The 27,452-nt window shown below is 49.4% G+C and overlaps 2 protein-coding genes across 3 annotated transcripts in view; one reads left to right on the top strand and one right to left on the bottom strand.

Annotated features, from left to right (window-relative positions):
• Tob2 (transducer of ERBB2, 2) overlaps positions 1-27,452 on the bottom strand; it is a 61,264-nt gene that overhangs the window by 4,269 nt on the left and 29,543 nt on the right. The window lies entirely within an intron of this gene.
• Positions 430-26,685, top strand: Tef (TEF transcription factor, PAR bZIP family member). 2 transcript variants are annotated; one of them, XM_004845525.4, is made up of 4 exons: positions 430-737; positions 13,968-14,285; positions 21,506-21,726; positions 23,269-26,685. In XM_004845525.4, the coding sequence occupies exons 1-4, from the start codon at positions 635-637 to the stop codon at positions 23,482-23,484; spliced, it is 858 nt and encodes a 285-aa protein (XP_004845582.1). In that variant the 5' UTR covers positions 430-634; the 3' UTR covers positions 23,485-26,685. The 2 variants fall into 2 exon arrangements, with proteins under 2 accessions (XP_004845582.1, XP_004845581.2); XM_004845524.4 differs by lacking the exon at positions 430-737 and adding an exon at positions 10,036-10,284.

The raw sequence follows: 27,452 nt of genomic DNA, 5'->3' as shown, positions 1-27,452 counted from the left end.
TCTGCAGGACACGTGTGTGTGGCATAACCACATCATCCAAACATGTCCTAAACCCTCGAGGCTCACGCTAGCTAGGAATCCGTCATGCCACCACTAGTGTACCCCGTATCTTTTATGCTGAACTGCTTGGGGTGCTGGTTGTCCTTTCTTCCTGGGGCTTCAGATCCCAGCCTGATGCTTTCCCTGGGATGCCCTGTTCTCCATGGTGCCTGGGCCTCCAGGGCTCCTCCTGTGTGCCTCATGCCAGGGCTCGCCTGTTCCATGTGGGCGTGAAGTTCTGCTCACCGTTCTCCACTGGCAGCCCCAGTTATGGCTCCCAGCCTGGGGGAGAACTTCCCTTTGCAAAGTTAGATAACAGGCTGGGTTCTCTGTCAGAGGATTGGTGCTGTGGCTCCACGTGCTGTGGCTGGCACAGAGCCAGGTCCGCCCAGCCAAGCAGCGGGAAGGGAAGGCCTGGCTGGAGCTGGAGCTGGCAGGTGGCCGAGCTGGGGGTGGACGGGCGGGCCAGGGCCAGTGCTGTCCATTGGCTGCTTTAGGCTCCCACCCCGCCTGCCTCCCCAGCCTGCAGCTTCCTGGCCAGCCCCTGCCTCTAAGCTGCTTCTAAACTCCCAGAGCAGACACCTCCTGCTGGGCTATGGCGAGCTGTGACCGGATCGGAGTGGCCCCTGCCATGGACATGCCTGAGGTCCTCAAGTCCCTGCTGGAGCACTCTCTGCCTTGGCCCGAGAAGAGGACAGGTAGGAGCACAGGTGGTAGTCTGGGGGCAGGCACAGGACAGTGGCAGGACAGGCTAGGGAGGATCCCAGCAGGGGTCTGCTGTCTTTTTGTCCCATTTGAGCAGCAGAAGGGCTCAATGCAAAGCCCTGGGGAGGTGTGTGGGTGCCATGCAACTCTAGGGGTGCCCCCTAAGCCTGCTGGCTTTGGGAAGCCATGGTCAGTGTGCAGCCACTGACAGGTGCTGTGCTCACTTGGGACAAGGACAGGACTGGAGCACCCTGTGGAAAGAATCCAGCTGATGCTGATTGCTTCTGAAGCTCCCTCCCTATGCACACTGGGGGTGGGCAGAGGAGTGGCAGAGATGTAGGCCTGGGCAATAAGAGCCCATGTTTGGAGAAGAGGCTCCACGCTGGAGGGCTAAACTCGGGGATGGGCTGGAGCTGTTATGTAACAGGACCACAAAGCTTAAAGCCCTGTGTTCCTAGGATACCACAGGCAAACAGAGGGCAAGGGACGAGCTGAAAAAGGCGGGGAATAAGGGGCAGCCGGGCAGCCAGGCATCCAGGCAGCCAGCACCATGTGTCTTGCAGCCCTCCTAGGAACCCAAGTGCCCCAAATGCTCAGTTTCAGGGAGAGCTGGGGACCACCTGCTCAGGGCACTCCCTTCTGATAGGTATCTCTCCAAAGCTCTTCTGAGGGGATCACCCTCAGTTCCTTGTTGCTCAACCACCTCCTTTATCAATTTGAGGGAGTACTGGAGATGGAACCCAGGGCCTTGCACATGCTGTACCCCTGAGCTACACCCCAGCCCCTCCTCATTGGCTTTAGAGAAGCCCAGCTGATCTCCACTGGATGAGTGACTCAGGAGCCCAGCATGTCCCATCAGGGGTACCCTTCTCAGGCCTCCCCCTCATCCTGCTGTGCTGGGATATCCCCTTCCTGAATGTCCCAGTCCTTCGGCAGGACTCCCAAAGTCCACTCCAAAACTTTGGAGCCAGAGGGCAGCCCCTGGCCCCCTCTCACCCACTGGGGCGGGCATGGGCTTATTTTTAAGTCAGGAAGGGGGGAGCAGCAGGCTGTGTTCCTGGGGAGGCACTGGCTGAGGGGGAACAGCGGCCCCCAGACCTCATGGCTTGCTCATGGGTCTTTGGGCCTGGGCCTCTTAGACAAAAGGCTGTGGTTTCAGATGCCAGGCAATGCAGGTGCCATCTGAGGTGGGCCTCACAGAAGAAGGCCTGTGCTGACCAGCTTCTTGCTACAAGAAGCCCACCTCCTTAGGGAAACACCCTGCAGGCCAGCCTGATGAATGAGTCCCGGCTATACTCCATCCCAATAAAATGTCTTTGCCACCTCTGCATGGCCCATGCTGGTGACCCCAGCTGGAAGGCTCTCCAAAAGCCAAAGTGGAGCATCTCCTTCCTGATCTAGGCCCAGGGACATAGCATAAGACCCTCCTGGCTGACCCAGATGTCCCAGGCCACGCCTACACTGGAAGGCCAGCTCCCAGCTGGACAGGGCAGGGCTCTTGGGGGCAACTTGGTTGTGGCTCTTCGGATGACAGCCAGGCCTTTGAAGTATAGCAGCAGCTGGTGGTCACTGGCTCCCAGCTGGGCTGTAGAGCCTTGTCAGAGCTGAAGGGTCCCTGTCCCTTGATGCAGTAGGCAGTCAGGGCTCAGAGCTCAGGGGAGACCCAAGGTTCCAGGCTGGTGAGTACTGCAGAGGGTTACTTAGCCCAAGATGGCTGAGTAAGTCTAAGGGGCATAGCCTAGAACCACAGGTCACCTCCTGTCACTTCATGTGGTACCTGATGAGAGTAAGAGCAGGAAGTCCCATAGGACTGGCAGTTGCCTGTAGCCAACTGGGAAGATGAAATGAGGGGAAGTAGATGGAAGAGCCCAAAGCCTCTCAAAGACCCCAACCTGCCATCACTGGTGCCCCACAGTTCCCAGGCTCTCCAAATCCTTTATAAAAATAAAAATGTCTCCCTGCAGAGGCAGATGAGTGCATATCCTCCACACCAAATATGATTCTGAGCAGTCATACGAGGTACTTCAGATGCTCTGGTCCAAGCAGCTTCTGCTCCCACTTCCACCACTCTGGCTCTAGTGTGGATGGAAGAAAGTTGGCAGAGGCCACAGCTTGCCCTTTGCTCCTGGGGTCCACAATACCCCACTTTCTCCTTTCTGCAGCCCAGGGGCCCTGCAGCAATTAGGTCATGGGCAGGGGGAGGGGACTTCAGAGGATAGCCGTGCAGAGTGTGAGAAATCCCAGGTGTGCCTCCCAAGACTGCTCCCCCTGCACCTACTCACACTGTTTTTGGGTTTAAAGATGCTCCCTGAGACCCACAAAGGGCCCTCCCCTCTTGCTGCCCACCACAGCCTGCAGCATGTACAGACCTCAGCATCCTCCTCTCCCTTGAGGGCCAGGCTGTCTTGGCTTCCTGGTGTCCTTTAGTCTGAGCCAACAGTTCAACCAATTTCCCTAGGGCAGAGAAATCCATGCCCCAAGCCCTGACTCAGTTTCCCTCTTCCTGACTCAATTTCCCCTTTCCTGACTCAGTATCCCTGACTCTGATCACTGGCCCCACCCATTCCCTAAGGATCCTCTTCCAGGAGGTTGTTCCCTGCCAGATGCTCAACCTGCCTCACTTCTTTCTTCTTCAGCTTCTGGAAAGACCCTAAGTCTCTGAGCTATACCAGGAGCCCTTTACAGCCCCTTCCTGTAACTCTGGGAGCCTTGACTGTGCCAGAAGTGCCCCTGCCCCTCCTTCTGCCTGCTCCTCCCACTCGGGCCTCCTTTCTGGGAGCTGAGGAGCAAGCTGTGGAGCACTTTAAGTTTGAGCAAGGCCTTTGTGGGGAGCAGGCAGAGTCCCCTCCCAGGGCACAGGTAAGCCACATCCCTTCTGGACAAAGCAGCAGGGCTCAGGGAAGACAGCTGAGGGTGCTCTGAGACCAGACTGGAACCCCGATTCTGAGGAGACTCAATGGCAAGTGGCGAAAGAGCAGATGGGCACACTGTAGCTCAGGCAGAAGTGAGACCAATGCTGTTCTTGCTCATTGGCATTTGCCATCCAGGGAGGAGAGACAGTCAGCACTTGGGGTCAGGGCCAGGCTATGCTCGAGGACTTCAGGCTGAGGCCTGGAGGATGAGGAGGAGCCAGCTCTGCAAGGAATACTGGGGCTGAGGCAGGAAAGACTGACTGTATCTGAGAAATAAAAGGGGAGCCAGGGGGAAGAAGTACAGGAGGGGTTGGAGAGACCCAGAGGGTGAAAGCCTGCGGGTGTGAAGGTCAGAGAGAAGAGTGAGGCTGGTGGGGCCCTGCCCCACTATTTTGGGGAAGTGCAAGTATCCCCAGAATACCCAGAGCTGGAATGACAGGGAGAGCTAAACTTCACTGAACACAGGCTGTGCCCCAGGCTCTGCTCTTAGCACTCTGCCCTAAGTGACTTCTTTTTCAACACTGAGGACCGAACCCCAGGCCTTCACACTGAGCTATATCCCCAGCCCATTTTACCACTCCCCCTCACCTTTTAAAAAACTTTTTTAAAAATTATCTTTGAGATAGGGTCTTGCTAAGTCACTAAGTTGCCCAGCCTAGGCTCAAACTTTTGATCTTCCTGCCTTGGCCTTCCAGAGTGCTGAGATTACAGGCATGCCACCACACCTCCTCTGACTCCTTTATTTCTGACACCCAAGCACAGAGAGGTTAAGTAACTTGTTAAGGTCACATAGTGAGCAAGAATCAGACCTAGGTGGTCAGGCTCTGGTCACCTTACTACCAAGACAACTCTGGCTGGAGAAACTGAGGCTGTCAGGTGGTGGCTACTGAGATTGCAGAGGCTGGATCCGGATGAGGGCTTCTGGGAATGGTTCTCTTGGGGCAGCTCCATCTGTAATATGAAGCCTGGGAGTGCACAAAATGCAAGCCAAACAGGAAACCAGTACTCTGGAGAGTACTGAAGAGATGGGCAAGAATGTTAAAAGGGCCTCCACCCACCACTTCTCCCCTGAAACCACTGAGACCAAGGTACAAACCACAGAGCCCAGAGCCCTGCAGCCACAGGTATGAGGGCTGGGAAGGAGAGCCGCCTAAGGACACGTTTGTTATTTATTCCAGGACCCACTGTGAATCAAGTTCAGTGAGTGTTATTTAATGCTAATAACACTTCAGATGTATAGGACTTGGCTCTGAAAGGTTTATTAACTTTCCCACAAGCACCAACCAAAAGCAAGCAAGCCAACAAATATTTACTGAGTTACTGGCCTGCACAATGCACTGTGCTCAGTACTGGCAAAGGACACAGGTGCCTGGGACTTGTGAGCACTCAAGAAGCCTTGGCATCATTCTGGTACCTGTTCCAGGCCCAGGCACCATTCATCTGTCCTACTAGGTGCTAATTACATGGCCAGAGATGCTTAGTGGGTACCTGGTCAAAGCCTTCCACACTAAGGAAAATCACTTGTTCTGCATATGCTTGGGTGAATTAAGTTTTTTTGTTTTTGAGACAGGGTCTTGCTATGTAGTACAGGCTAGCCTTGAACTTACGATGTAGTCCAAGCTGGCCTGAAACTCTCAGGGATCCTCCTGCCTCAGCTGCCCAAATGCTAGTGATATAGGGCACCAAGGGAAATATTTTAACTCCCAAACTGCTAGATATCTGAAACACTGAGTTCATGTTCTCTAAAATCGAAGAATAAACTCTTGGAAAAATGGAGGTTAAAAGTAGGAAGAATTTATTGAGAGAAAGATAGCTTCTAAGAGAGAAAGAAGGGGGATGGGAAAGTGAGTTGTCTGCCCACCCAGCTTTTCAAAGGTGTTTTATTGAGCAAAGCTGCAAAGTGAGGTGGGTTCAAAGTATGACAAAACTATAGTCAACTAGGCCAGGGATTTAGCTCAGTGGTTTTGCCGCCTGCTACGCAAGCGCAAGGACCCAAGTTCGATCCCTGGTACCAAAAAAACAAAAAAAAAACAAAAAAAAACTATAGTCAACTAATAAGATTACAGATACAGGGCCAGGGATTTAGCTCAGTGGTTCCACTGCCTACCTCACAAGGGGAAGGCCTCAAGTTCAATCCCCGGTACCAAAAAGAAAAAGATTACAGGTATAGTCACTTAGGTAATATTGATCCAAAGGGAAATCACGTGGTGGGACAAAACTATGATCAACCAATAAGACCTTGTGGGCCGGGATTTAGCTCAGTGGTTCTGGCGCTTGCCTTAAGGTCCTGAGTTCGATCCCTGGTACCAAAAAAAAAAAAAACCAACTCAGGACCTTGTGCCTGCAAGGCAGGCACAGTGCCACTGAGCTAAATCCCCAGCCCCAACCAGTAAGATTGTAACAATCATATTCACTCAGGTAATACTGATTAAATGGGGATCAAATGGAGAAGCTAGTCACTTAGTAAGTGTACATGGAAGGAACAAGGACTTCTCCAGAAGGAATGGGCTAGGAAGGTTTTGGTCCCCTACCAAAGTGATTGATACCTATTTAGATTATCAATCACTGTTTTGGCACCGGGGATCAAACTCAGGTCCTTGGGTCCTAGCGCTTGCAGGGCAGGGGGCGGAACCACTGAGCTAAATCCCCGGAATATCAATCACTGTTACTCATCCCAAGGGGAAGTATGGGAGTGTAGTACTTTTTCTCATTTTATAACGCTGGCCTTCAGTGAATGTCTTTTCTTTCATATGGACTCGTAACTGTCTACAGATATATAATTAATTTAGCTGTCTACAATACTAGGGTTATAGGTGTGCACCACCACACCTGGCTTTTGAATGAAGTTTTTAACTTGGATTGGTTAGCAGGTATCTGGAACAGTAAAGAAAATAATTTAGGCCTGGGGATACACTTGCTTAACACATTTGAAGATCTGAGTTCAATCCCCAAAGCTACAAAATAAAAAAATGAGTCAGAGTAAAATTTAAAGTCAGTCCAACTTTGGAAAACATTATTTTTCATCCCATTCGTGCTCTGGCTTATATTCTATAGCCCTCTCTCAGGCCCACAGCCTTGTTCAACTCCCAGAATAATTCAACTCCTAACTCAACACAACCTAAATGAAGGGAAGGGGGGATGTCCACCCACTCCATCCCACACACTGCTGTTCTGGACAGGACCTTAACACTGCTTATCACAGATAAGCCTCATTGCTGGCCTGGGAGGTAGGTATAGCCAGGAGTTTCCAGGAGGAAAAGAACTGAGGCTTAAAGTCATTTGCCCAAGGATAAAAGGCAGGTGAGCAGCTCAGGGGAGACTCCCCAGGCCTGCTTCCCAAGCCCACAGACTCACTGCTGCTCCAGAACCCATGCCTCCCCCAGGAAGCCACTGTATTGAAAACCAGTTATCTGCTGGGCATGGTGGTGCACCTGTGTTCCATGCCAGCCTGGGCTAGTTAGTTAGTTCAAGGCCAGCCTGGACTACACAGCCAGACCTTGTCTCAAAAAAAGAAAAAACCTGGGCAAGGGATTTAGATCAGTGGTTCCGCCACCTGCCTCACAAGCACAAGGACCCGAGTTCGATCCCTGGTACAAAAAAACAAAGAAAAGAAAAAACCAAGTACATACAGAATATGTACTAAGAAAGCTTCATACCTTTAAAGTCTTAACTGTATGTTCTTACAGAGTTTATTTGTAAGACTCATGAACACTGTGGAAATTAGCTACTGATTTCTCCCACCATTTACTCCTCCACTAAGAGAAGGGACAAGGTTATGGAGTTATTTCCACATTGCTGATGGGAGAAAAAATGTAGAGAAAGGCTGCTGAGGTTTTCTGGGGACAGGTGGAAAGTGAGAAGGGAACACAGGGCCCTGCTCCAGGATGGGGCACAGCTTGCAATAAGGCACAAGAGGGAACATGTCTGTAATCCTCCCTCAGTATTTCTTTTTTTGGTACGGGGATTGAATTCAGGACCTTTCGCTTTCGAGGCAGGCACTGGAACAACTGAGCTAAATCCCCGGCCCTCCTCGGTATTTCTGACACACCATTCACCCTCTGCTTATCTGGGGAGTGGCAGGACACAGACACAGGCACAGAGCTAAGTTCCAATGCCCAACCTGCCAGCTCCCTGGTGTCACCTGGCTGTTAGGTGAGCTGCTCCTGTAGCTTAAAAAAAAAGAATCTGAATTTGTGCTTCTTCCCACATCCCACCTTTGTCATAAACAAATAACTTCCCACTCTTGTGTTATTAATCTTCCTCTACTCCCTTGAGAATTGTTTTTCCTCTCAAAAATGTCACACTGGCCACAAAAATACAAATTTAACTGTAATGCAGCAAGCTCCTCCATGCCCAAACTAGCAGTTCTATACAAAAGGCTTCACTTATTGTTTAAACCAATTTCCTTGGAATGCCCTTTAATATTTCTAAAAACTTCTAGGTCACTTTCTCCTAAAGATATCTTTACTTAAAAAAAAAAAAGATTACTTTAGCTACTACAGAATTTCCACTAACAATTCAACGCACAAGTTTTCTGTATACAATTTATGATTCTCACAGTGGGAAGCCATCTGTGTACACATAAGTTTAGTAAAATGAAAACTATTTGATGCAGGCTTGCAATGGTGAATTTCCATGCACAGCTCATGGCAATACTATAAGGTTGATCCTGCCTTATGTCCATTTGGGATATAAGGAAAAAGAACCCGGTGTGGTGGTACATCACAAGTTCAAGTCCTGCCTAGGCAACTTAGGGGGACCCTGTCTCAAAATAAAAATGTGCTGGGAATGTATCTCAGTGTGAAGGCCCTGGGTTCAATCCCCTGTATGGAAACAAACATTAACAACAACAACAGCAACCACCACCACAACAACAAAAGTTTAAAAAGCCTGGAGAACTGAAGCGATTGGCTGGAGCCATCAGATCAGAAATAACCAGTGTAGTAACATCACCCAAACCCTTTCAGATCTTTGCTCTCTAGGGCTGTTCAGCTACTCAACTTTTCTCTCACTTCCAGCAAAATTCGGATTTCATTGTCAGACAGCGTGGTGTCCTGTCCCCGCACCTAACCCAGGGACCAAAGACTGAGGCGGCCAAAAGCCCTCTGAGGGACACAGGATAAACAAACCAAAGTCCCCGCCCCTCAGCAGAGTTTGTGTTGCTTGGGTTTAAAGCAAGTTATGATTTGTACCGAAGAGGTACAAAGTTCCGAGCGCTGTGTCGAGCAGCTTCTCATATCGGTCGTCTTTGCATCAGTGCTCCCCTAAAGTTTCCTCGTTTTCTGAGGAACTCCTGGGAGGATTTATATTTTAAGAGCGGAGGTGGTTCTCCTACAAAACGTGGGATCAGTACCTTGTGTAAAAGATATTTTTTAAAAAATGTATTCTAGAAAAAGGAAGGGAATAGTCTGGAAAGGAAGAGCGTTCAGAGCTGTTTGGGACTGCAGAAATTCTCTAGCCCGATTTCAAGCTCCAGCGGAGCAACTGGACCTTCCCAAGGTCACAAGCTAGTAAGGGGGGGGACGGAAGTGTGTACCCGGGCTCTGGCCCAGGGTTAGGCCTCAGGAATGCTCCCTCCACACTAATGTTTATCCGGCAGCCACGCCCGCCCAGAGCCCGGATCAGTGGGCAACCTGACACTGGCTTCTATGGCGGCCAAGCCCCGTACTGTCGGTCGCCCTCGGCCAACCTCTGAGTCGCGCGGGAGGAGGCTCACAGGCCTGGCTTGGCTCCCGGGTCCCACGACCCCGGGCAGGATCCCAGCAACACAAAGCTCCGCCCCTCCCCTCGCTGCCCCTCTCCTCGCTCCCCTCCAGTCGCAGCCGCACGTGCGGCGCCTCGTGCACCATGGCGGCCCCGCCCCCGCCGGCCATTGGCTGTTCGCGCCTCCCTCCTCTTCCCCGCCCAACTCTGCTGCGGCTCCACGTGACCCGCAGGGCCCGCCAGTCTGCTCCCAGCCTGGGCTCCCTCCTGACACTTAGGCGAGGTGGCTAGAGTGAGACGTGAGGCAAAAGGAAGAGTCGTAGAGGCCTGGGAGAAGGGTGAGGGGCACGAAGATGGTAGCGAAGGGCACACATTGGCAGGGGGGTAAGGGGCTGCCGAGAAAGATGACCTGCGACAGACTTCAGCAGACGCCAATCAAGGGCCCGCGGCGGGCGCGCGCTCCTCACCTGGCTCCGCACGTGTCCCACTCGCCCAGGCTGCCAGCCCAATCCGGGGTCCCAAAGCCGCGCCCACCCCCTCGAAGGGCGAGCCTATCCGAAGCTGCGCTCTGGGCCCGCCGGCTTAGCCTCATGAATAATGAATATGAGGGCGCTAGTCCGCGGGCGGGGCAGAGGTGCGGGGAGGCGGGAGGGGGGCGGTGGCGCGCCTGCGCAGTGGCCGCCCATGTCGGCAGCTGCGGCTGGTAGCGCGGCTCCGGCCCATCTCGGGTGGCTGACGGGGGAGGCGAGAGGTGGAGCAGGGGCGCGGGACACGATGTCCGACGCGGGCGGCGGGAAGAAGCCGCCTGTGGAGCCGCAGGCCGGGCCGGGGCCGGGGCGCGCAGCGGGGGAACGGGGCCTGCCAGGCTCCTTCCCTCTGGTCCTGAAGAAGCTGATGGAGAACCCCCCGCGCGAGGCGCGCCTCGGTGAGGGGGGGGGGGTCCGTGCTGCCTGGGGGCGGGGTTTTCTGCATGGGCGGGGCCTCGCGAGGGCGGGGCTGGGAGGTCAGAGGTTAGGGTGAAGTGGTACACCAGAGGGGGGATGGGGACCCGGGATGACTAGGGGCCTGCAGGACCAGGCGGAGGTTGGGAGAGCTGGTCAGGGGGCGAGCTGGAGAGGATGGGTGGATCAAGAGGAGTTGATGTAGAGGTTCCCGAAGAGGTTGAGGGGGTTAAAACAGCCTCTTTCAGGGCGCCTCCCCTGGGGCTACCCGAACCTTACCGGAATGCTTGTCTAAAATGCCAGTTCCTGGGCCCCACCCAGCCTGCGGGTGCCGGGACAGGACCCTGCATTTCTAGAAGCACCCCATTGCAACCCCGTGGTTTCAAAGTCCGCCAAAGTTTGAGAAGAGCTGCTCTAGGGAGCAGATTGTTTATGGCCTTGTTTCCTCCGGGGGAGGAGGAGTCTCCTTCCTGGAGATGAGTATTCCTAGCTACTGGGTTCACGCTGTAGCTGTTCTAGAAATGTGTCCCTGGGCTGCTGCTGTTGCTTCTGCTTCTATTTCTAAGGTGCAGATAGGGGGTGCTTGTGGGGTGAGAAGATAGGGTGCTTTTTAGAGAGAGGGTTTCGGGGAGGCAGGAGTAGGATGAGGGTCAAAATGGTACCACTGACGCAGGGGTGAGCTTCATTTATTGTCCAAGCCACCAGGGTACCTGAGGCCTATGAGGAAAGCATTTTGGCCTTGGTTTGGACCTAAATATGAAGTTCAGGCAGCAGCAGGAGTGCCACCTATTGTGGGGTTTTGGGTGCACTGAGATGCGCTTCCAGTCTGAGATCTTTGAATTTCTGCCAACCATCAGTGTAATTTGGGAATTTGGAAAGGAATAAGTCTACTAGAATTAATTTTCCTTTAAAAAAAAAATGTCATTTTCAGGGTCAGGGATTTAGCTCAGTAGTTCCACCACCTGCCTTGAAAGCGCAAGGTCCCAAGTTTGATCCCTGGTATCAAAACAAAACAAAAAAATGCCATTTTCCTTCTTTTCCTGGTTGTGCTCTGAGGCTCCCTTCCCTGTGGCTGGCACTGTTGGGTTATAAATAGCTTCAGCACATCAGGTGAGGCCAGGCAATTTCCTGCTTCAGGACCTCATGGGCACAAACCTTTCTGTTTGTTTTATTTTTAATTTTTTTTTTTTTTGGTATCTAGGATCGAACTAGGATCTTTGGTTTGCGAGGCAGGCGCAGCACCACTGAGCTAAATTCCTGGCTCCTTTTTGTTTGTTTTAAGGCAGTGCATTGTTCCCAGTCTGGGACTGAGACAAGCTGCAGAGCAGGTGTTCACACCTGGTAGGTTCTTCTTTAAGATTACCAGACAGTGGGCCAGGGATTTAGCTCAGTGGTTTCGCCGTCTGCTGTGCAAGCTCAAGGACCCGAGTTCGATCCCCGGTACCAAAAAAGCAAAATAAAGATTACCAGACAGCAATCATCCATAATGGTCACTGTACCTTACATTTGCAGGGCACTCATGAGGTGCCATGACATCAGCTTATTTCATTTAGACTTCCATAGTGGCCCTGTAGGGCATCACCCTTACTTTCTCCTGAGTAAAATTGAGACTCAGGGAAGTGGAGATTCATTCTCAAGGTCACTCGGCGAGGCCTTATGGCTCTAAATTTGGTGCTCTTTCTACTGTTATCACACTGGCAGCCACTGGTGTCAATCCCTATGACCCGAGTGATGGACATATCCTTTATCTCATAATTAATTTAAAAATTCCACCCTCATAGGAGTGTAGCTTTTTGGTAGAACATTCTTGCCAGCACCACAAAAATAACCCTACACATACTAAAAAACAAAAGATTCCTGGACTTTAGAGAAACGCTGGTTCAAAAAAAATTTTTTTGGTACCAGAGATTGAACTTAGGACCTTCTGCTTTCGAGGCAAGCAGTGGCACCACTGAGCTAAATCTCCGGCCCTCAAAAAAAATTTTTTTCTGGTACTGGGAATTGAACTCAGGACCTTGTGTTTGTGAGCCAGGCACAGTGCCACTGAGCTAAATCCCCAGCCCCTCAAAATATTCTTAATTGTTTAGGCCAGGCAAAATCTGGAACTTACAGTTTGGTGTGGCTGCTTTCCTCTTGCCTTCCTTTTCCTCCTTTGATCCCAGGCAACACCACTTGACATAGGTCAAGTCCTTTCTGACAGAATGCAGAGTCAGGATCTTGAGAGAGTAGAAGAGAGACTATCTGGACTGCCCAGCCCACAAGACATGGCTTTTTTACTTCCCAGTTGATTTTAAACCAAAGCCTCAGAAGGCAGTTGCAGGAATTCAAGTTAATTCACATTAGAAGCCATGACCAACTCCTGTTTGTCAAAACCTCCACCTTCTTAACTCACTGGGTGTGTTCATTTTTATTGGACCAGCAGGCTGATTTTTGACCAGCTGTGGTCTAGAAGTGCATGCATAACTGGTTTATTTCCAATGTAATCATACTTGAATTTTCCTTTTCACTTCTATATCCAGAGTTCAGAGTTGTCTCTCTCAATTTTGAAAACTCATTATGAACTTGTCATGATTTTATCTCCCACTTCTCTGATTTGCATCCCTGTCACTTTGATTTCCTTCCAGTCTTGTCGCATTTTTCACTTGTCTGTTTTTTTTCTTAATTGCCCTCTCTTGGATACCCACATCCATAACTATTTTTTTTCATGTCCGTAACTTCTTGACTGAGACAGATGGGATTGGGTCCACACTAATTGATTAGTTTTACTTTGAATAGGAGCAGTCTTTCTTCCTCAGCTCCACCCTTCTTCCTCTCAAAACCTGAATTCAGTCTTTTCTGCTTACTCAGAAATAAAGGCCTCTTGAAAAGGTTGTTCTGAAAGTGGTCCTGAAATGACAGCTCCAGGTCTTCTCAACCTGGTAACCCTAAAGCAAATCTGTTTGCAAACCCAGTCTTCCTTATCACTATAGACATTTTTTCCAAAGCCCACTGTCTGCCTACCTCTGTTGGCTGCTGAGATCTAGAACTGAATCAGACACAGTCCCTGCCTTCTGTGAGCTCACAGGACTAGTGAATGCCTACTGTGTGCCAAGTACTCTGTACCCGACACTTGTGAATGTTGTCTCTTATCTTCAGCAAAGAGGCACCTCTAGCCTTATTTACAGTGGAAAAGACTAAGACTCAGCGAGGTTAAAATAACATGGCCAAGGTCACACACCACACGCCTCATGGGTGGCAGCCCTGGATAGCTATAGAGAAGCATAACTCGAAGGAATAGGACAGGGAAATACAAAAGTTCCTGACCTGAGGGCCTCAGCTCTTTCAAGCTAAGCTATCAGGAAAGGTCAGAAACTCCACTTCCTTGCTGTAGCTTCTCTCCTGCAGGTACTAACCCCATGCCCTGTTCTGCAGTGTCGGACCACATCAGACCTCAGGAGATGTGTGGTTAGCATTCCAGAAAGGCCAGGCACAGATGATGCCTTCTCCAAAGGAAACCAACTAGCCTGGTTCAAGTACCAGGTTGTAACTGAAGCACAGGGTGGGCTTTGAAAATGCATGGGATGGAATTGAGCCTCTGAGAAAGATGTATCTTCCCAGAGGCTCCTGCCCATCCCCTGGGATTAAGGTACCCTCTTGTTCAGTGTCTCATCATAGATTTTATTTACAGATAAGGAAAAGGGGAAGGAAAAGCTGGAGGAGGATGAGGCAGGGGCAGCCAGTACCATGGCTGTCTCGGCCTCCCTCATGCCGCCCATCTGGGACAAGACCATCCCCTACGATGGCGAGTCTTTCCACCTGGAGTACATGGACCTGGATGAGTTCCTGCTGGAGAACGGCATCCCTGCCAGCCCCACCCATCTGGCCCAGAATCTCCTGCTGCCTGTGGCTGAGCTAGAGGGGAAGGAGTCAGCCAGCTCTTCCACAGCTTCCCCGCCATCCTCCTCCACTGCCATCTTTCAGCCCTCCGAAACTGTATCCAGCACAGGTTGGTGATGGTCCTCTGGGCAGGGCTGCTTCTCACTGGGGGCACTTGCAGTCACACACTTAATGAGGCCCTCCTCTGAAGAGGGGTGCCTGGTGAGCTACAGCTTGGAGCAATCCTCTGCACTGCTCTCCAGTACTGTCCCTGAGGCTGGAGATAAAAATAGTAGTGACCCCAGCAGCAGCAAACACCTGTCAGTTTGTTGTGCCAATGGCCAATACAGTGAATTGAGCCCTTCTGCTCGAAAGCTTTACAGGCAGGAATCCCATCCTTCATTTCCTTGTTGCTGTTCTCTCATCATCTACACTGTGCCATAGATTATTGGGAAGCTCAGGCAATTTTTTTTTTTTTTTGGTACCGGGGATCAAACTTGGGACCTTGTGCTTTCGAGGCAGGCGGTGGAACCACTGGGCTAAATCCCTGACCCGGAATTTTTTTTTGTTTTTTGTTGTTTTTTTTTGAGACAGGGTCTCACTATGTAGTTCAGGCTGGCCTTGAACTCACTATGTAGTCCAGGGTGGCCTTGAACTCATGGCAGTCCTCCTGCCTCAGCCTCCTGAGTGCTGGGATTACATGCATATGCCACCACACCCAACTTATCAGGCAGTGATCTTAATTCTGTTGTTACTGTGAGTGCCAACATCTGTTTAGCACTTATTTTGTGCCAGGGATTAACAGAAAATCATCAAAAGAATCTTTTTTGTGTGTGGTTCCGGAGATCAGAGATCGAACTCGGGTCCTTGTGCTTGCAGGGCAGGCGGAACCACTGAGCTAAATCTCTGGCCCATCAAAAGAATCTTATGAGTAGTATTACCCCTGTTTTACAGATGAAGAAACTGAGGTACAAAGAAGCTAAATAACTCACAAGGTCACACAGCTTGTAGCTGGCAGAGACAGCACTTGAAACCAGGAGGTCTATCTCCTCGGGCAGGTGCTGCTTAGGCAATGGCACAAGGAAGGCATTCCCACCACCTGGAAAACTTGCTTCAGGATCTGTCCTTCAACTTACTCTTTTTCTGTTTTACCTCTGAAAGGTTCTTTGATGTCCGTTGGACATGAACCTATGGGGCAGATGCAGCTCCTGTTTCACTCAGTGGGCTTTGCAGCACTTTATGCAGGCTGTCAGAGATGTACAGGGCTGAGGTCTTCTGGTTTCTCATCCAAGGAATCCACATCCAGGAAATTCTCATGCTCTGTTTTTCTTTTAAGTTTTTAGAATGTAAAATTTTTCAAACAAAATACAGAAGTAAGGGATTGGGGGTATAGTTTGTTGTAAGAATATGTGCCTAGCATGTACAAAGTCCTGAGTTCAATCTCCAGGACCAAAAAAGAAAAACAGAAACAGAACAGTAAGAGATTACTATAAGCGGCTTCCTTGTAACCATCACTCAGCTTCAGCAAGTTTTGTTTACTCTCTTCCTTGTTTTGCCATACTGCAGATTGAACTCAGGAGCACTTTATTACTAAGCCACACCTCCAGTCTTTTTTACTGTATTTTAAGACAGGGTCTCACTAAATTACCCAGGGTAACCTTAAACTTGGAATCATCCTGCCTCAGTCTCCTGGATTGCAGGGCTTGCAGCTTTTGCAATTTTTTCTTTGTTTTTTGAGACAGGGTCTTGCTGTGTAGTTCAGTCTGGCCTTGAACTCACCATGTGGCACACACAGACCTTGAAGTGATCCTCTTGGCTTCAGCCTCCCCAGTGTTAGGATTGCAAGCCTGCACCACCATGCCCAGCAGCTTTAGCACTTAACTCATAAGGAAGTATTTTCAATCAAATCCTAGATATAACATGTTTTTATCCATAATCATTTCAACACATATCTAAAATATAAGGGTCTTTTTTAAATAATGAGCACCAATTTTGTATCTGAAATTCACAATAAATGCATCAGCATTCAGATTTCAAAAGCTGTTCTCATAAATGTCATGGTTGTTTGAGTCAGGAGCCACATAAAGCCTGCACATTGCATTTGGTTGATATGTGTCTTAAGTTTCTTGGTATTTATAGGTTCCTCTTCTTTTTTTCTTTTCTTTGCCATTTATTTGTTAGTGAAACCGAACCGTGTATCCTGTAGAGTTTCACAGGTGCTGGATTTTGCTGGCTCTCTCCCTGTAACATGTTTCTGTGCTCCTCATTGGTTTTCCTTGTAAATAGGTGAGATCAAGATGCTTCAGCTGATTCAGGCAGAATTCCTTTTTTTTTTTTTTTTTTTCTAGCACTGGGGATTGCACTCAGGACCTTGCATTTGCGGAGCAGGTACAGCACCACTAAGCATAAATCCCTGGCTCAGAATTCTCATTTGAAGGCAGCAATTTTGGTGCTGGTTGAGTTCTACAAGGCTGGTTCTGTGTATGGGTAGAAGGTAGACAAGAAATGACCCCATCTGGTACCTTAGGCCACTCAGGTAGCATTTATCTTTGATTTTGTTTGTTTTGTTTTAATTAATTTTGCAGTGCTGGGAATTACACCAGGGCCTTCACACTGAGCTACATTCCCACCTTCTTTTTAAATTTTGAGACAGGTTCTTGCTGAGTTGCTCAGTTGCCTAGGCTGGGCTAGAACTTGGATCCTCCTACTTTAGCCTCCCAGAGTGTTGGAATTATAGTGGACCCTTGACTTACAAACTCAATTTGTTCCCGAGGGCTGGTTGTAACTCAAGTTGGTTAATTGCCTTCAGAGTCTCTCTCCTTTATAATTTTAGGCCACACTTTCTTCCAGGCAGATCTCCTATGTCCTTAGAGAGGCATTGGCCTAGGATTTCTCAAGTAACCCCACACAGGAAAGGATGTTGTAATGTTCCTTCCAGAACTCTTTAAGGATTAAATTTGTATCTGAGACCATCTGGAAGCACAAGTGGCCAGCATTCAGGTCATAACTCAAGACTTTGTTTGTAAGTTAAAACCAAAATTCTGGTTGTAACCCAAGTTGTTCATATGTCAGGCCAGTCGTAACTCAAGGGACCACTGTACAGGCATATGCCATCATACTCAACCTGATTGTGGTTTTTTAGGGGGGTACCGGGGATCAACTCAGGACCTTGCGTTGGTGAGGCAGGTTCAGTGCCACTGAGCTAAATCCCCGGCCCATGATTCTGTTTGTTTGTTTGTTTTTTGGTACCGGGGATCAAACTCGGGACCTTGCGCTTTCGAGGCAGGCATTGGCACTACTGAGCTAAATCCCTGGCCCTTGATTGTGTTTTTAAATGAAGATTTTTAATGAAGTATAGCATATGCAAGTGCACATTTCACAAGTGTGCAGCTCAATAAATCTTTTTTTTTTTTTTTTTTTGGTACCAGGGATCAAACTTGGGTCCTTGCGCTTGCTCAGCAGGTGGTGAAACCACTGCAACTCAATAAATCTTTTTTTTTTTTTTGGTACTGGGGATTGAACTTAGGACCTTGCGCTTTCGAGGCAAGTGCCAGAACCACTGAGCTAAATCCCCGGCCCTGCTCAATCTTTACAAGGTAGATCCACTGTGTAATTACCACCCAAATCAATCTAGAACACTGTTGGTGTCCTTGAAGTGCCTTGTGATCCTGTGTAGTTCTTATTTCCCAAAAGTAACCATGACTCTAATTTCTGTCACCAAAGATTAGTTTTGCTCATAGTTGAAATTTCTATAAATGGAATTGTGTATTATGTTCTCTCTTTTTAAAAAAAATAAGTTGGGCTATGGGTACAGCTAGAGGTACAGTACTTACTTAGCATGTGCAAAGCCCTGGGTTTGATCCTCAACACCATAAATAAACAAAGTTAACTACATTTTGTCTTTTCTTTATAGCTTTCTATAGCTGACTGTCTCATATAAATGATGTGGGCATCAGACTATTTTAATATTAACAAAATAGTTTTCCAGAATATACTTATAGAATGCTCTTTTGACAAAAAAAATCATAATGCAGATTTTGAGATTTGAATTGATGAATTATACACATGATAAAAATAGAGGTAGGGTTGGTCTTGGTGGCTCAGGCCTGTTATTCCAGATAGGCTGAAGCAGGAGGATTGCAAGCTCATGGCCATCCTGACCAACTTCATGAAACCCTGTCTCAAAATAGAAATGGCTGGAGAAATACCTCAAGACTCTCTGTGTTCAGTCTTCCTCTTGATTTTTCAGGTCCTTCTGTAGAAAAGATATGAGTAGTATGTATTTTTTTGCACTTGGCTTCTTTCACTCAACTTTATGTTTGTGAAAGCAATCCATTATGTTGCTAGTTTCTTGGTTTTCATTGCTAAATAGTATTCCATTGTATGGACATGACACAGTTTATCCATTCTGCAGTTGAAGGGCATTTGGGTGTTTCTTTTCTTTTTCTTTTGGTACTGGGGATCAAACTCAGGACCTTGTGCTTGGAAGGCAGGCATCAGCACTACTGAGTTAAATCCCTGCCCCGTACTTTGGTGTTTCTAATTTGGGTTATGAATAGTGCTGCCATGAACATGTATGTGCATGTCTTTTGGTAAATACATGAATGCTTTTCTCTTGGGGATTTACTTAAGAACAGGTTGGCAGAGTCATTGGACATTTATATGCAACTTTTGCAGATATGGCCAAGTAGGGTTCAGAATGGTGGCATCCACCAGCCTTTGATGTCAACTTTGACATCTTTTGTGATGGTTGGGTCTCAGAGAATGTTTCAAGAAAATTACAACAGACTTGTGACCTTTCTCTTTTCCTCCACCAGAGTCATTTAAAGTCATTTAAAGTTGCTAGGGTTTGGGCCGGGAATTTAGCTCAGTGGTTTAGCTGCCTGCCGCACAAGAGCAAGGACCCAAGTTCAATCCCCCGTACCAAAAAAAAAAAAAAAATGTTGCTAGGGTTTGTTGACAGAGCTGTCCACTTGGAAAGGGGAATTGCTCAAAACCCTTGTCCCCGAGCCTCCTTTTCATGCGCTATTAGGAAATTGTTCCCATTTGTTTCTGGGACCTCTCTCTTGTCCTACCCTCAAACTTAACTACACCTCGTTTGGTTGCTCCTTAAGGGTATCCAAATGTGGTGTCACCTTGAAGGTATTTTCATGTGGTAGTTACCTCGCTCTGTATCCTGTGGCTATAGGGTTTGGCAGGCCCTTGTTTGCTTCCAGGAAGCTTGTGGGTCCCTGCTCATTCACACCTCTGACTCTTTGTACTTAACCTCCTCTAATAGGATCTAAATTTATGTGTGTGATCCACTTAAAACCCAGATCTGACTGTCATGCCTCTGCTCAGAACCCTCCAGTGACTTCACATCTCAAGAGAAAAGTTGAAGTGGGCAGGGTGGTACACACCTATAATCCCAGCACTCTGGGAGGCTGAGGCAGAAGGATCGCCAGGAGGTTGAGGCCAGCCTGAACTACATAACTAGATCCTGTCTCAAAAAAAACCAACAAAAGTTCAAGCCCACCCTTTCACAACTTAGTGAGACCCTGAATCAAAATAAAAAATAAAAGAAGACTGGGGGATGGAGCTCAGTGCAAAGGCCCTGGGTTCAATTCCTGATATAGTACTACCAAAGGATAAATAAGACAAGTTAAAATTGGCACCATTGACATTCACACCAGATAACTTTTTTGTTAGTGCTAGAGAGATTTTACTTTTAATTTTTATATACTTCACATTGTCGGGTATGTAGAACCTCTTTGGCTACTACCTGCTAGATCCCATCAGCACCCCCTCTGATCCTCAACTGTCTCTTGTAGAGCAGAATCTATCCCATTGAGAACCACAGCTTGATTGGGATTAGAGGACCAGCATCTTCCGTTCCTGGCCTGTCTTGTTTCTTTCCCTCTCATTCATTCACTCCAGCCACATTGCCCTCTTGGCTGTTCTTTGAACACATCAGCCAAGTACCAAGCCTCAGGGTCTTTGCTTATTTTATTTTATTTTATTTTGGTACCAGGGATCGAACTCGGGTCCTTACACTTGCAGGGCAGGCAGCGGAACCACTGAACTAAATCCCTGGCCCATCAGGGTCTTTTCTTGATGTTCATACTTTCGAAACCCCCCACATATCTACATTGGCTTCTAACATTTTTATAGATCAAAAAGGAGTTTATATATGTAATGTCAGCCATCTCCTCTCAAATAATGTTCAGGGATTTTTTTTCCTATCTGTTATACTCTTGTCTTTGACTGGACGTATAGTTGGCATTTAAATATCTGTTGACCAAATATTTTCTGCATTCCTCTTAGAAGCATTGAACAAGTAGGTCAAAGGTTTAGTGTTTTTTTTAAATATAACCTCTATCTCTAATGATACACAACCTTTGAGCTCTGAAATTGGCTTTAAGCTAATGTTCACTATAAAGCAGCAGCCAGATAGGACAAAGAAGAATGAGAAATTAGAATCAGCCAGAGTAAGATTGAACTTTGAGGCTGGGTGTGATGATGCATGTCTATAATCCCAACACTGGGAAGCTGAGGCAGGAAGATTGCAAGGTCAAGCCTAGCCTGAGGAACTTAGTGACTTAATGAGACCCTGTCACAAAATTTAAAAAGGGCTAGAGATGTAGCTCAGAGCAAAGATTCTGGGTTCAGTCCCCAGTACCACAGGTCCAGTCACTTACCCGTGTGACCCTGGAAAAACCATCACATTTCTCTGATCCTTAGTGCCTTGGGGACTCAGAAGTGGAACCCATGTCAGTTACTCCATCTGTGTCCTTAATCTGTTGTAGTTCATGGGGAGACTCAGCTGTTTCTCGTTACTCGAGAGCTTGAGACAGGAAGTTAAGGAGCTACAGTGATTTAATGTTTTGCTTAACATTTGGGGGTAGAGGGCCGGGTACTTTGCTCAGTGGTTCCACCACCTGCCTCAAAAGCGCAAGGTCCCGAGTTCGATCCCCGGTACCAAAATAAAAAACTTCCAGCATTTGGGGGCAAGGCAATTGGAAAACCATCTGTTTTGAAAGCCTGTTTCCTTTGAAGCATTTTGTTCCTAAAGGGAAGAGTTCTTTGGCTGGGAGTGTAGCTCAGTGGTAAGGTGCATGCTTAGCCTGAGCAAGGCCCTGAGTTCAATCCCCAGCATCACCACCAAAAAAAGGAAGAGTTCTTTTCATGTTTGTGTTGTTGAATTGATTCATGTGTGCCCCTGTGGTCCAGAGCTGGTGCTATTTTGCTTTTCTTCCTCCTTAGTGGCAGTGGTTCTTCAGCCTTGAAATTCAGACAGGTGTCTGGGTGGGTAACAAGGATCTTCTCTGTCCACTGAGCTGCTTCCAGACCACCTGCCCCTTTGTCTTTCAGAATCCTCCCTGGAAAAGGAAAGGGAAACACCCAGTCCTATCGACCCCAACTGTGTGGAAGTGGATGTGAACTTCAACCCCGACCCTGCTGACCTTGTCCTATCCAGTGTGCCAGGTGGGGAACTCTTCAACCCTCGGAAGCACAAGTTTGCAGAGGAGGATTTGAAGCCCCAGCCCATGATCAAAAAGGCCAAGAAGGTCTTTGTCCCTGATGAGCAGAAGGTAACTTGGTGTCCTTTATCAGTAAGCTATGACAGTGGCTCAAGAGTGTAGGTACTGGCCTGGGTTCCATCCCCAGTACCTAGTGAAAAAAATTCCAGGGATTATGCTTCCTTACATGAAACTTATCTGGAGGGCCCTCCCTCCTTGTGGACACCATTTAGAAAGACAAGTTGAGTGCTTAGAGCCACATCCTACAGCAATTTGTTAGAAATAACGGCAGTCATGTAGCATTTGATCCCAGGGGCTCCTGTAGTTTCTCTCTTCTTCCTCTACGCTCCGGCTGTGCTGCTGTCCCTCCTCTCTGGCTTTAGTCCAACCATTGGGCAAGAACTCCTAGGACACAGGAACTAAGGTTGAAAAAGTCCCTATTTTGAAGGACAAGCTTGTGTGTTGCCATCCCCAGGAATGAGCAAGCAGCTCTCAAGCTGATAGTTCTGTAGGAACTGGTGCGAAGTGGGAACTTTGCAGTTTTACCATTCTGTCCTCTGAGAGACCTACAGGAAGGACTTCCCATCCAAGTTTTGGAGCTGAGTGCAGACCCCACTTTACCCTCAGACCTAGAAGGTACTTCACCTGTAAAATGGGCAGAATGTACCTCCAGGAGGTTTCTTTCTTTTTTTTTTTTTTCCTTGCCTTCACTCTCATTTAATTGTCACAGAGAAGGTTAGAAGTGGGTTCCATTGTTATCCCTGGTTTACAGATGAGAAACAGGCCCAGAGAGGTAAAAGGGGCAGAGCCACAGATTGGAAGTGTTGCCATTTAAACCCAGGCCTCTAGCTCCACAGCCCTACTCGACAGGTGTGGGTCCTCCAGCACAGCCAACATCCCTGCCCCTAGGCCCTCCACTCATCAGATTGGTGATGTCCATGGCAGTGAGCCTGGCTCAGTTCAGTGCCTCCAGCGTAGCCAACACAGGTCGGTAGACACCCAGGTGCTTTGAAAAGTACTCACACAGTTTCTCCATCTCTAAATTGTTGGTGGGATGCCCTTCAGTGCCGCTGTCCGGAAGGTTTCTAAGACACTGATGATGACAGTAAACATTTGCACCACACTTACTGTAGGCCAGGCATGGTATATATGTATTAATTTGTTTAATCCTCAAACAGTGATGGTGTATTTCCTATTATTCTCCCCAGTATGAAGCAGAGGGACCTGAGACACTTAGAGGTTAAGAAATTTACAGTTCCACTGCTAACAATCTTACAGAGCTGAGATTTGCACTCAGGGGACTGAACCCAGGTTGCAGGCCCTTACCCACAGCCTAGGCACCCACACGAGGCAAGGCCATACGTGGTGCCTTATGCTAGAGTGGCGCAAAGCAGGCTGCTGGGAAACAAGGACCCCTTGCCTCCACTGTGCAGGTTCTGGAGGATTTTGATTGTCATCTTGCCCTCAGAGGGTAGGGCAGTGGCCTTCCCCAGGGTCCCAGCTTTAGCTCTGGTCACACCAGTGAATTTTGAAGGGAACCTGGGTGGTGGGAGGAGAGGCTTTGGTACACTTATGGGGAAGCCCAGAGACCCACAGAGGATATTTTTCCCACAGGATGAAAAGTACTGGACAAGACGCAAGAAGAACAATGTGGCAGCCAAGCGGTCACGGGATGCCCGGCGCCTGAAGGAGAACCAGATCACCATCCGGGCAGCCTTCCTGGAGAAGGAGAACACGGCCCTGAGGACGGAGGTGGCTGAACTGCGTAAGGAGGTGGGCAAGTGCAAGACCATCGTGTCCAAGTATGAGACCAAGTATGGGCCCTTGTAACCCGTGCCTCCGCCCGAGCGGGGCACTACCTGCCCCTCAGACCTCTGCCTGGGGGCTCCCTCAACCCCACACACGTGTGGAGACTTAGGACTCGTCATGGGTGCACAGCGGCGCCCCTGCTCCAGGTGCGTTCATGTCTCAGCTTCATTATAACCTGGCCAGTGCACATGGCGACTTCCCAGGGACAGCCTCCCCCTATGGGGAACACGAGAGAATCTACGCAGAGGGGAATGGCCCTAGTTTCTGTTCTGTCCTGGCTGCATCAGAAGGGACCTCCGGAGTACACATCTCTCCTTCACAGGGCGCTCAGGCTTCCTCAACTCCCCTTGGTCTCCAGCCCAGGAGAGGAGGCTGCCGAGGGCCGTCTCTGCAGAACGAGTCATGATCATTGTCACCCTTATGTCTTCTCAGGTAGCAGGTGCATCTCCACTTGGGGTGTCTGTCACACATCTCGCCCCCCCCAGAAGATCTCTGAGAGAAATGCCCGTTTCCGCCTCCTTGGAGGCAGGAGGACACACCAGCCCTGCTGTTGAGTGTGTGCGGGGCGGGCTGGCAGGCCCAGGGGTAGGGTCTCTGCATGACCAAGGGTAGGGTTGGGGCCTGGGGCCTACAGCAGAAATCACCACACTGTTCTTAGACCTGCACCCTTTCTGTCTAGTGACCCTGAGGCCTGTGGTTGGGAAGCCAGGAGGAGGCCCTACAGATGGACTCTGTCTTGCCTGCCGTAGAGGGACATTCCCAGGGTGCTGGTTTCTGGGCCCCAGTGGCCCGTGAGAGGGAAGCCTTTGCATCTCCTCTCCAGGTCCCTTTCTGGAGGCTACCTGAATCTCTTCTGTCCCATTAGAGTGTCCTCTAGGCTGCCATTTCTTTTCACCCAGTAACCATTCTCAGATGTTGGACTTAAAAGGAAAATCTTCCTCACCGAGGAAGCTTGAATTTCCTGGACCCAACATGCAGCTTCCTCATGGTGTTTAGAAAACTGGCCACCACGGCCTCTTCTGGTGTGGGCACAAGCATGGGGCCTGTTTCTTGAGAAGCTCCATTGTTTTCTTGCTCTGCTCACCAGTGTGGCCCAGGCCCGAGTCCGCCCTCTCTGAGGGCAGAAGAGGTCCTCTCTGTTCTTGATCAGATTCCTCCTGTCCTACCCCCAGAGGTGTCTACAAGACAGGGTACCTGGCCAGGAGTCATTGAGGTCCTAGTGCAGCTCTCATGGGGTAGCAGACTCTGAGACATCCTCACAGGGCTCGAATCCCCTCAGTCTCGCCCAGGAGGCTGGAGCTACCCACACAAGCCTGGCTATGTGTGGGTCACAGTTCGGATCTGGGACTTCTCTGCCCCATGGTTGCCCCTCTCTGTGTAGCTGGATCATCCTTTCGCTCTGCCCAGACAGTGACCTGAGGAAAGTCGTGGAACCCTGTGCTCCTTTGGGTCAGCTGGGGCACTCGTGATGGCTGTTACTTGCTCAGGGTGGGCAGCCTGTGTGAAGAGGAGGCAGAGATGGTGACAGGTGTGCTTTATCATACTTAACACTGGCTTTATTTAAGATGGTGGCTCAGAGTTCTGGGCCTAAATCTAAAGACTTCTCCCAACAGATGTTAAGATTATGGGCAGTGTCTCTAGGCCTGGACTGCACCCCAGGGATGCCATGGCCTCCGGGACCTGCAGACTCACCTCTCCTGGGCCTTGACAAGGGTCCCTGAGGCTTCAGGAGGTCTCCCCCTCCCACTAGGCACCTGACTTTTACTTCATGGTTCTCTAGAAACCATGTGCACACTTTTTACTCTGTGGTGATGACACAGGGCAGTTGCATCCAGCATGTCAGTGTCCTGCCCGGGCAGCTCACATGCACGCACGCCTGCCCGGCGTTCACCCTCTGGCCTGGCTGCTCACCCAGAGGGAGTTCTCATTCTGTTATTGGTGGACAAGCCTCGAGCTGGAAACCTCTTCATTTTTTTTTGGCTAGAAAATGTTTGTGTTTTTCCAGTTTTGTTTTTTAAAAATTTTTTAAGGATAGACTCCTATACTCTAGATTGTTCCAAGCCCAGTGGGTGGGATGGGAGCTTGATGTTGTTCCCTCATCCCACCTCTGCCTGTGTGGTCCCCTCCCCTCCTCCGCCCAGGCGCACAAGGTCTGGTTCCTTCCCAACATGTTTGCTTAGAAAGAGTGTGGCTGCTCATCTCTCAGGAGAGTCCCATGAGTCAGTAGCCTGGCAGGGACAGGTAGGAGCATGTCCACAGGTTGACATTCTGGGTTCTGTCCCCTGAGCTAAGCCTTTCAGAAAGAGTTGGTGCCTGCTCAGTGTCTTGGAGATGGAGCTGACAGCCAAAAGCTGAGGCTCCTGTGTACAGGTCTTTGACATCTTGTAAAGCAACCTGGGCTGGAGAAGCCTCTCACACCGGCCTTCCGGCCTTCCAGCCTTCCAGTGTGCTGGCCTGTGGGTGGAGAGAGCTGCCCATGCCGAGCGTCTCGTCTTCAGTTTTGTGGCAGCCTCATTGCAACCTCAGAACAGACAAATCATGAATGAGCTAAACATTGCAAGAATGTACATAGAAGAAATGTCTATCCAGATATAGAAATCCTTATGTCTAGAGAGAGCCAGCAGCCTAGGAAGGACCTGAATGATCTTGCTCTGGCCAAAGGAAGCATTCTGCCACCTGACTCCTGAGGCCAGGAAAGGGTGGCAGTGAGTGGCAGGCATGGGCAGGCTCCTTTATGCCAGCTGGGCAGCTCTCCACATGGCCCTTTACCCAGAGGGCCATGGAGCTCCCCGTCTTTATGGCAAAGCTCCACCCTAGCTCCTTTAATATCTGTTCATAAGTGCAATAAATTTTTCTAGAAAATGGTGAAGATGACTCCAGGTGGAGATTGCTGTCTTTTGGTGTTGGGGATGGCAGAACACCATTTGGTTTTATTTTTCTAAATGCATGTGACCAGAATGTTTGGGGCTCTGCATCCTCCCCTGGGAGCTGGGACCCCAGCGGGCCCCTTTCCCCTGTACCGTGCATGTACGTGTTGGGGGAAGGAGGAAGGAGAAGATCCCTTCTCAGCTGGAGAAGGCACAAGCAGACTCAGCCCATTGGCCTTATGTGCGTGTGTGCGCGCGCGCGAGTGTGTCACTGCTGGTGGGCTGGAGTGATGTTGTCAGGGAGGGAAGCCGGGAATGTATCCTTTTCAAAATAAAAAATATTTTGAGACGAGAATTTTGTGACTGTCATTCCCTGCCCTCTTCCCAGGATTCCTCTCTGTGTTGGCCTAGAATTCTGAGTCAAGCCCAGAAACTTGTATCATTAGAATCTCGTCCCGGGCAATGGCTCTGTGCCTCAGTTTCCTCGTGTGTTGAGAGTAATTCATGTACTAGAGCAGAAGCAGTGTGGACAGATGAAAGTGCTCTTCACCTGGAAGAAAGGTGGGGGCTGCCTGTGAAAGGCATTTCCCAACACCTGACAACACGGAAACAAAGTCTGCTCCTTGGGCCGGGGATTTAGCTCAGTGGTTCCACCACCTGCCTCGAAAGCTAAGGACCCAAGTTTGATCCCTGGTACCAAAAAAAAAAAAATAAAGTCTGCTCCTCTGGCCACATTTTCTGTCTGCAGTCATGAGACTGTCACAATTCAACACAAACAAGGGATGCAGCCATGTGAGGGGTCCCAGCACTGTCATTGCTGACACCGTGTTGGTGTCCCTGGGTCGCTGCTCAGGCTGGCCTGAGCCCCCCAGGAGTCTTGGGGCTCTGTCCATGGGGGTGGTTCAGGGGCACCAGCCTAAGTGGTGCCTGTCACAGATCCTGGTCCCCTTCCCGAGCACTGCCCCAGTGTGCCAGCCTGTGCCACCCGCTTCCTCAGCCAGGCCAGGCCGCCCTTCACAGCTGAGACCACGCCTTCCTGGCCTCTGCAACCTGCACAGTGCTGCTCAGGGTCCCTGTGGTTGGAGAGACCAGGAGCCATTTCTGATTTTGTTTGCAAAAGGA

This window comes from Heterocephalus glaber, unplaced genomic scaffold (genome assembly GCF_053883595.1).
Source record: "Heterocephalus glaber isolate CG9 unplaced genomic scaffold, H.glaber_assembly_v1.0 deba00001444, whole genome shotgun sequence".
NCBI lineage: Eukaryota > Metazoa > Chordata > Mammalia > Rodentia > Bathyergidae > Heterocephalus > Heterocephalus glaber.
Note: the sequence above shows the minus strand (reverse complement) of the source record. Positions and strands in the feature narration are given on the sequence as shown.

Bases quoted from the DNA above. Each gene is read 5' to 3' on its own strand.
- Tef (XM_004845524.4), top strand. From the start codon at position 10,044: ATGTCGGCAGCTGCGGCTGGTAGCGCGGCTCCGGCCCATCTCGGGTGG. The intron at 10,285-13,967 runs GTGAGGGGGGGG...TTTTATTTACAG, and splicing joins CCCGCGCGAGGCGCGCCTCG to ATAAGGAAAAGGGGAAGGAA. The intron at 21,727-23,268 runs GTAACTTGGTGT...TTTTTCCCACAG, and splicing joins TTGTCCCTGATGAGCAGAAG to GATGAAAAGTACTGGACAAG.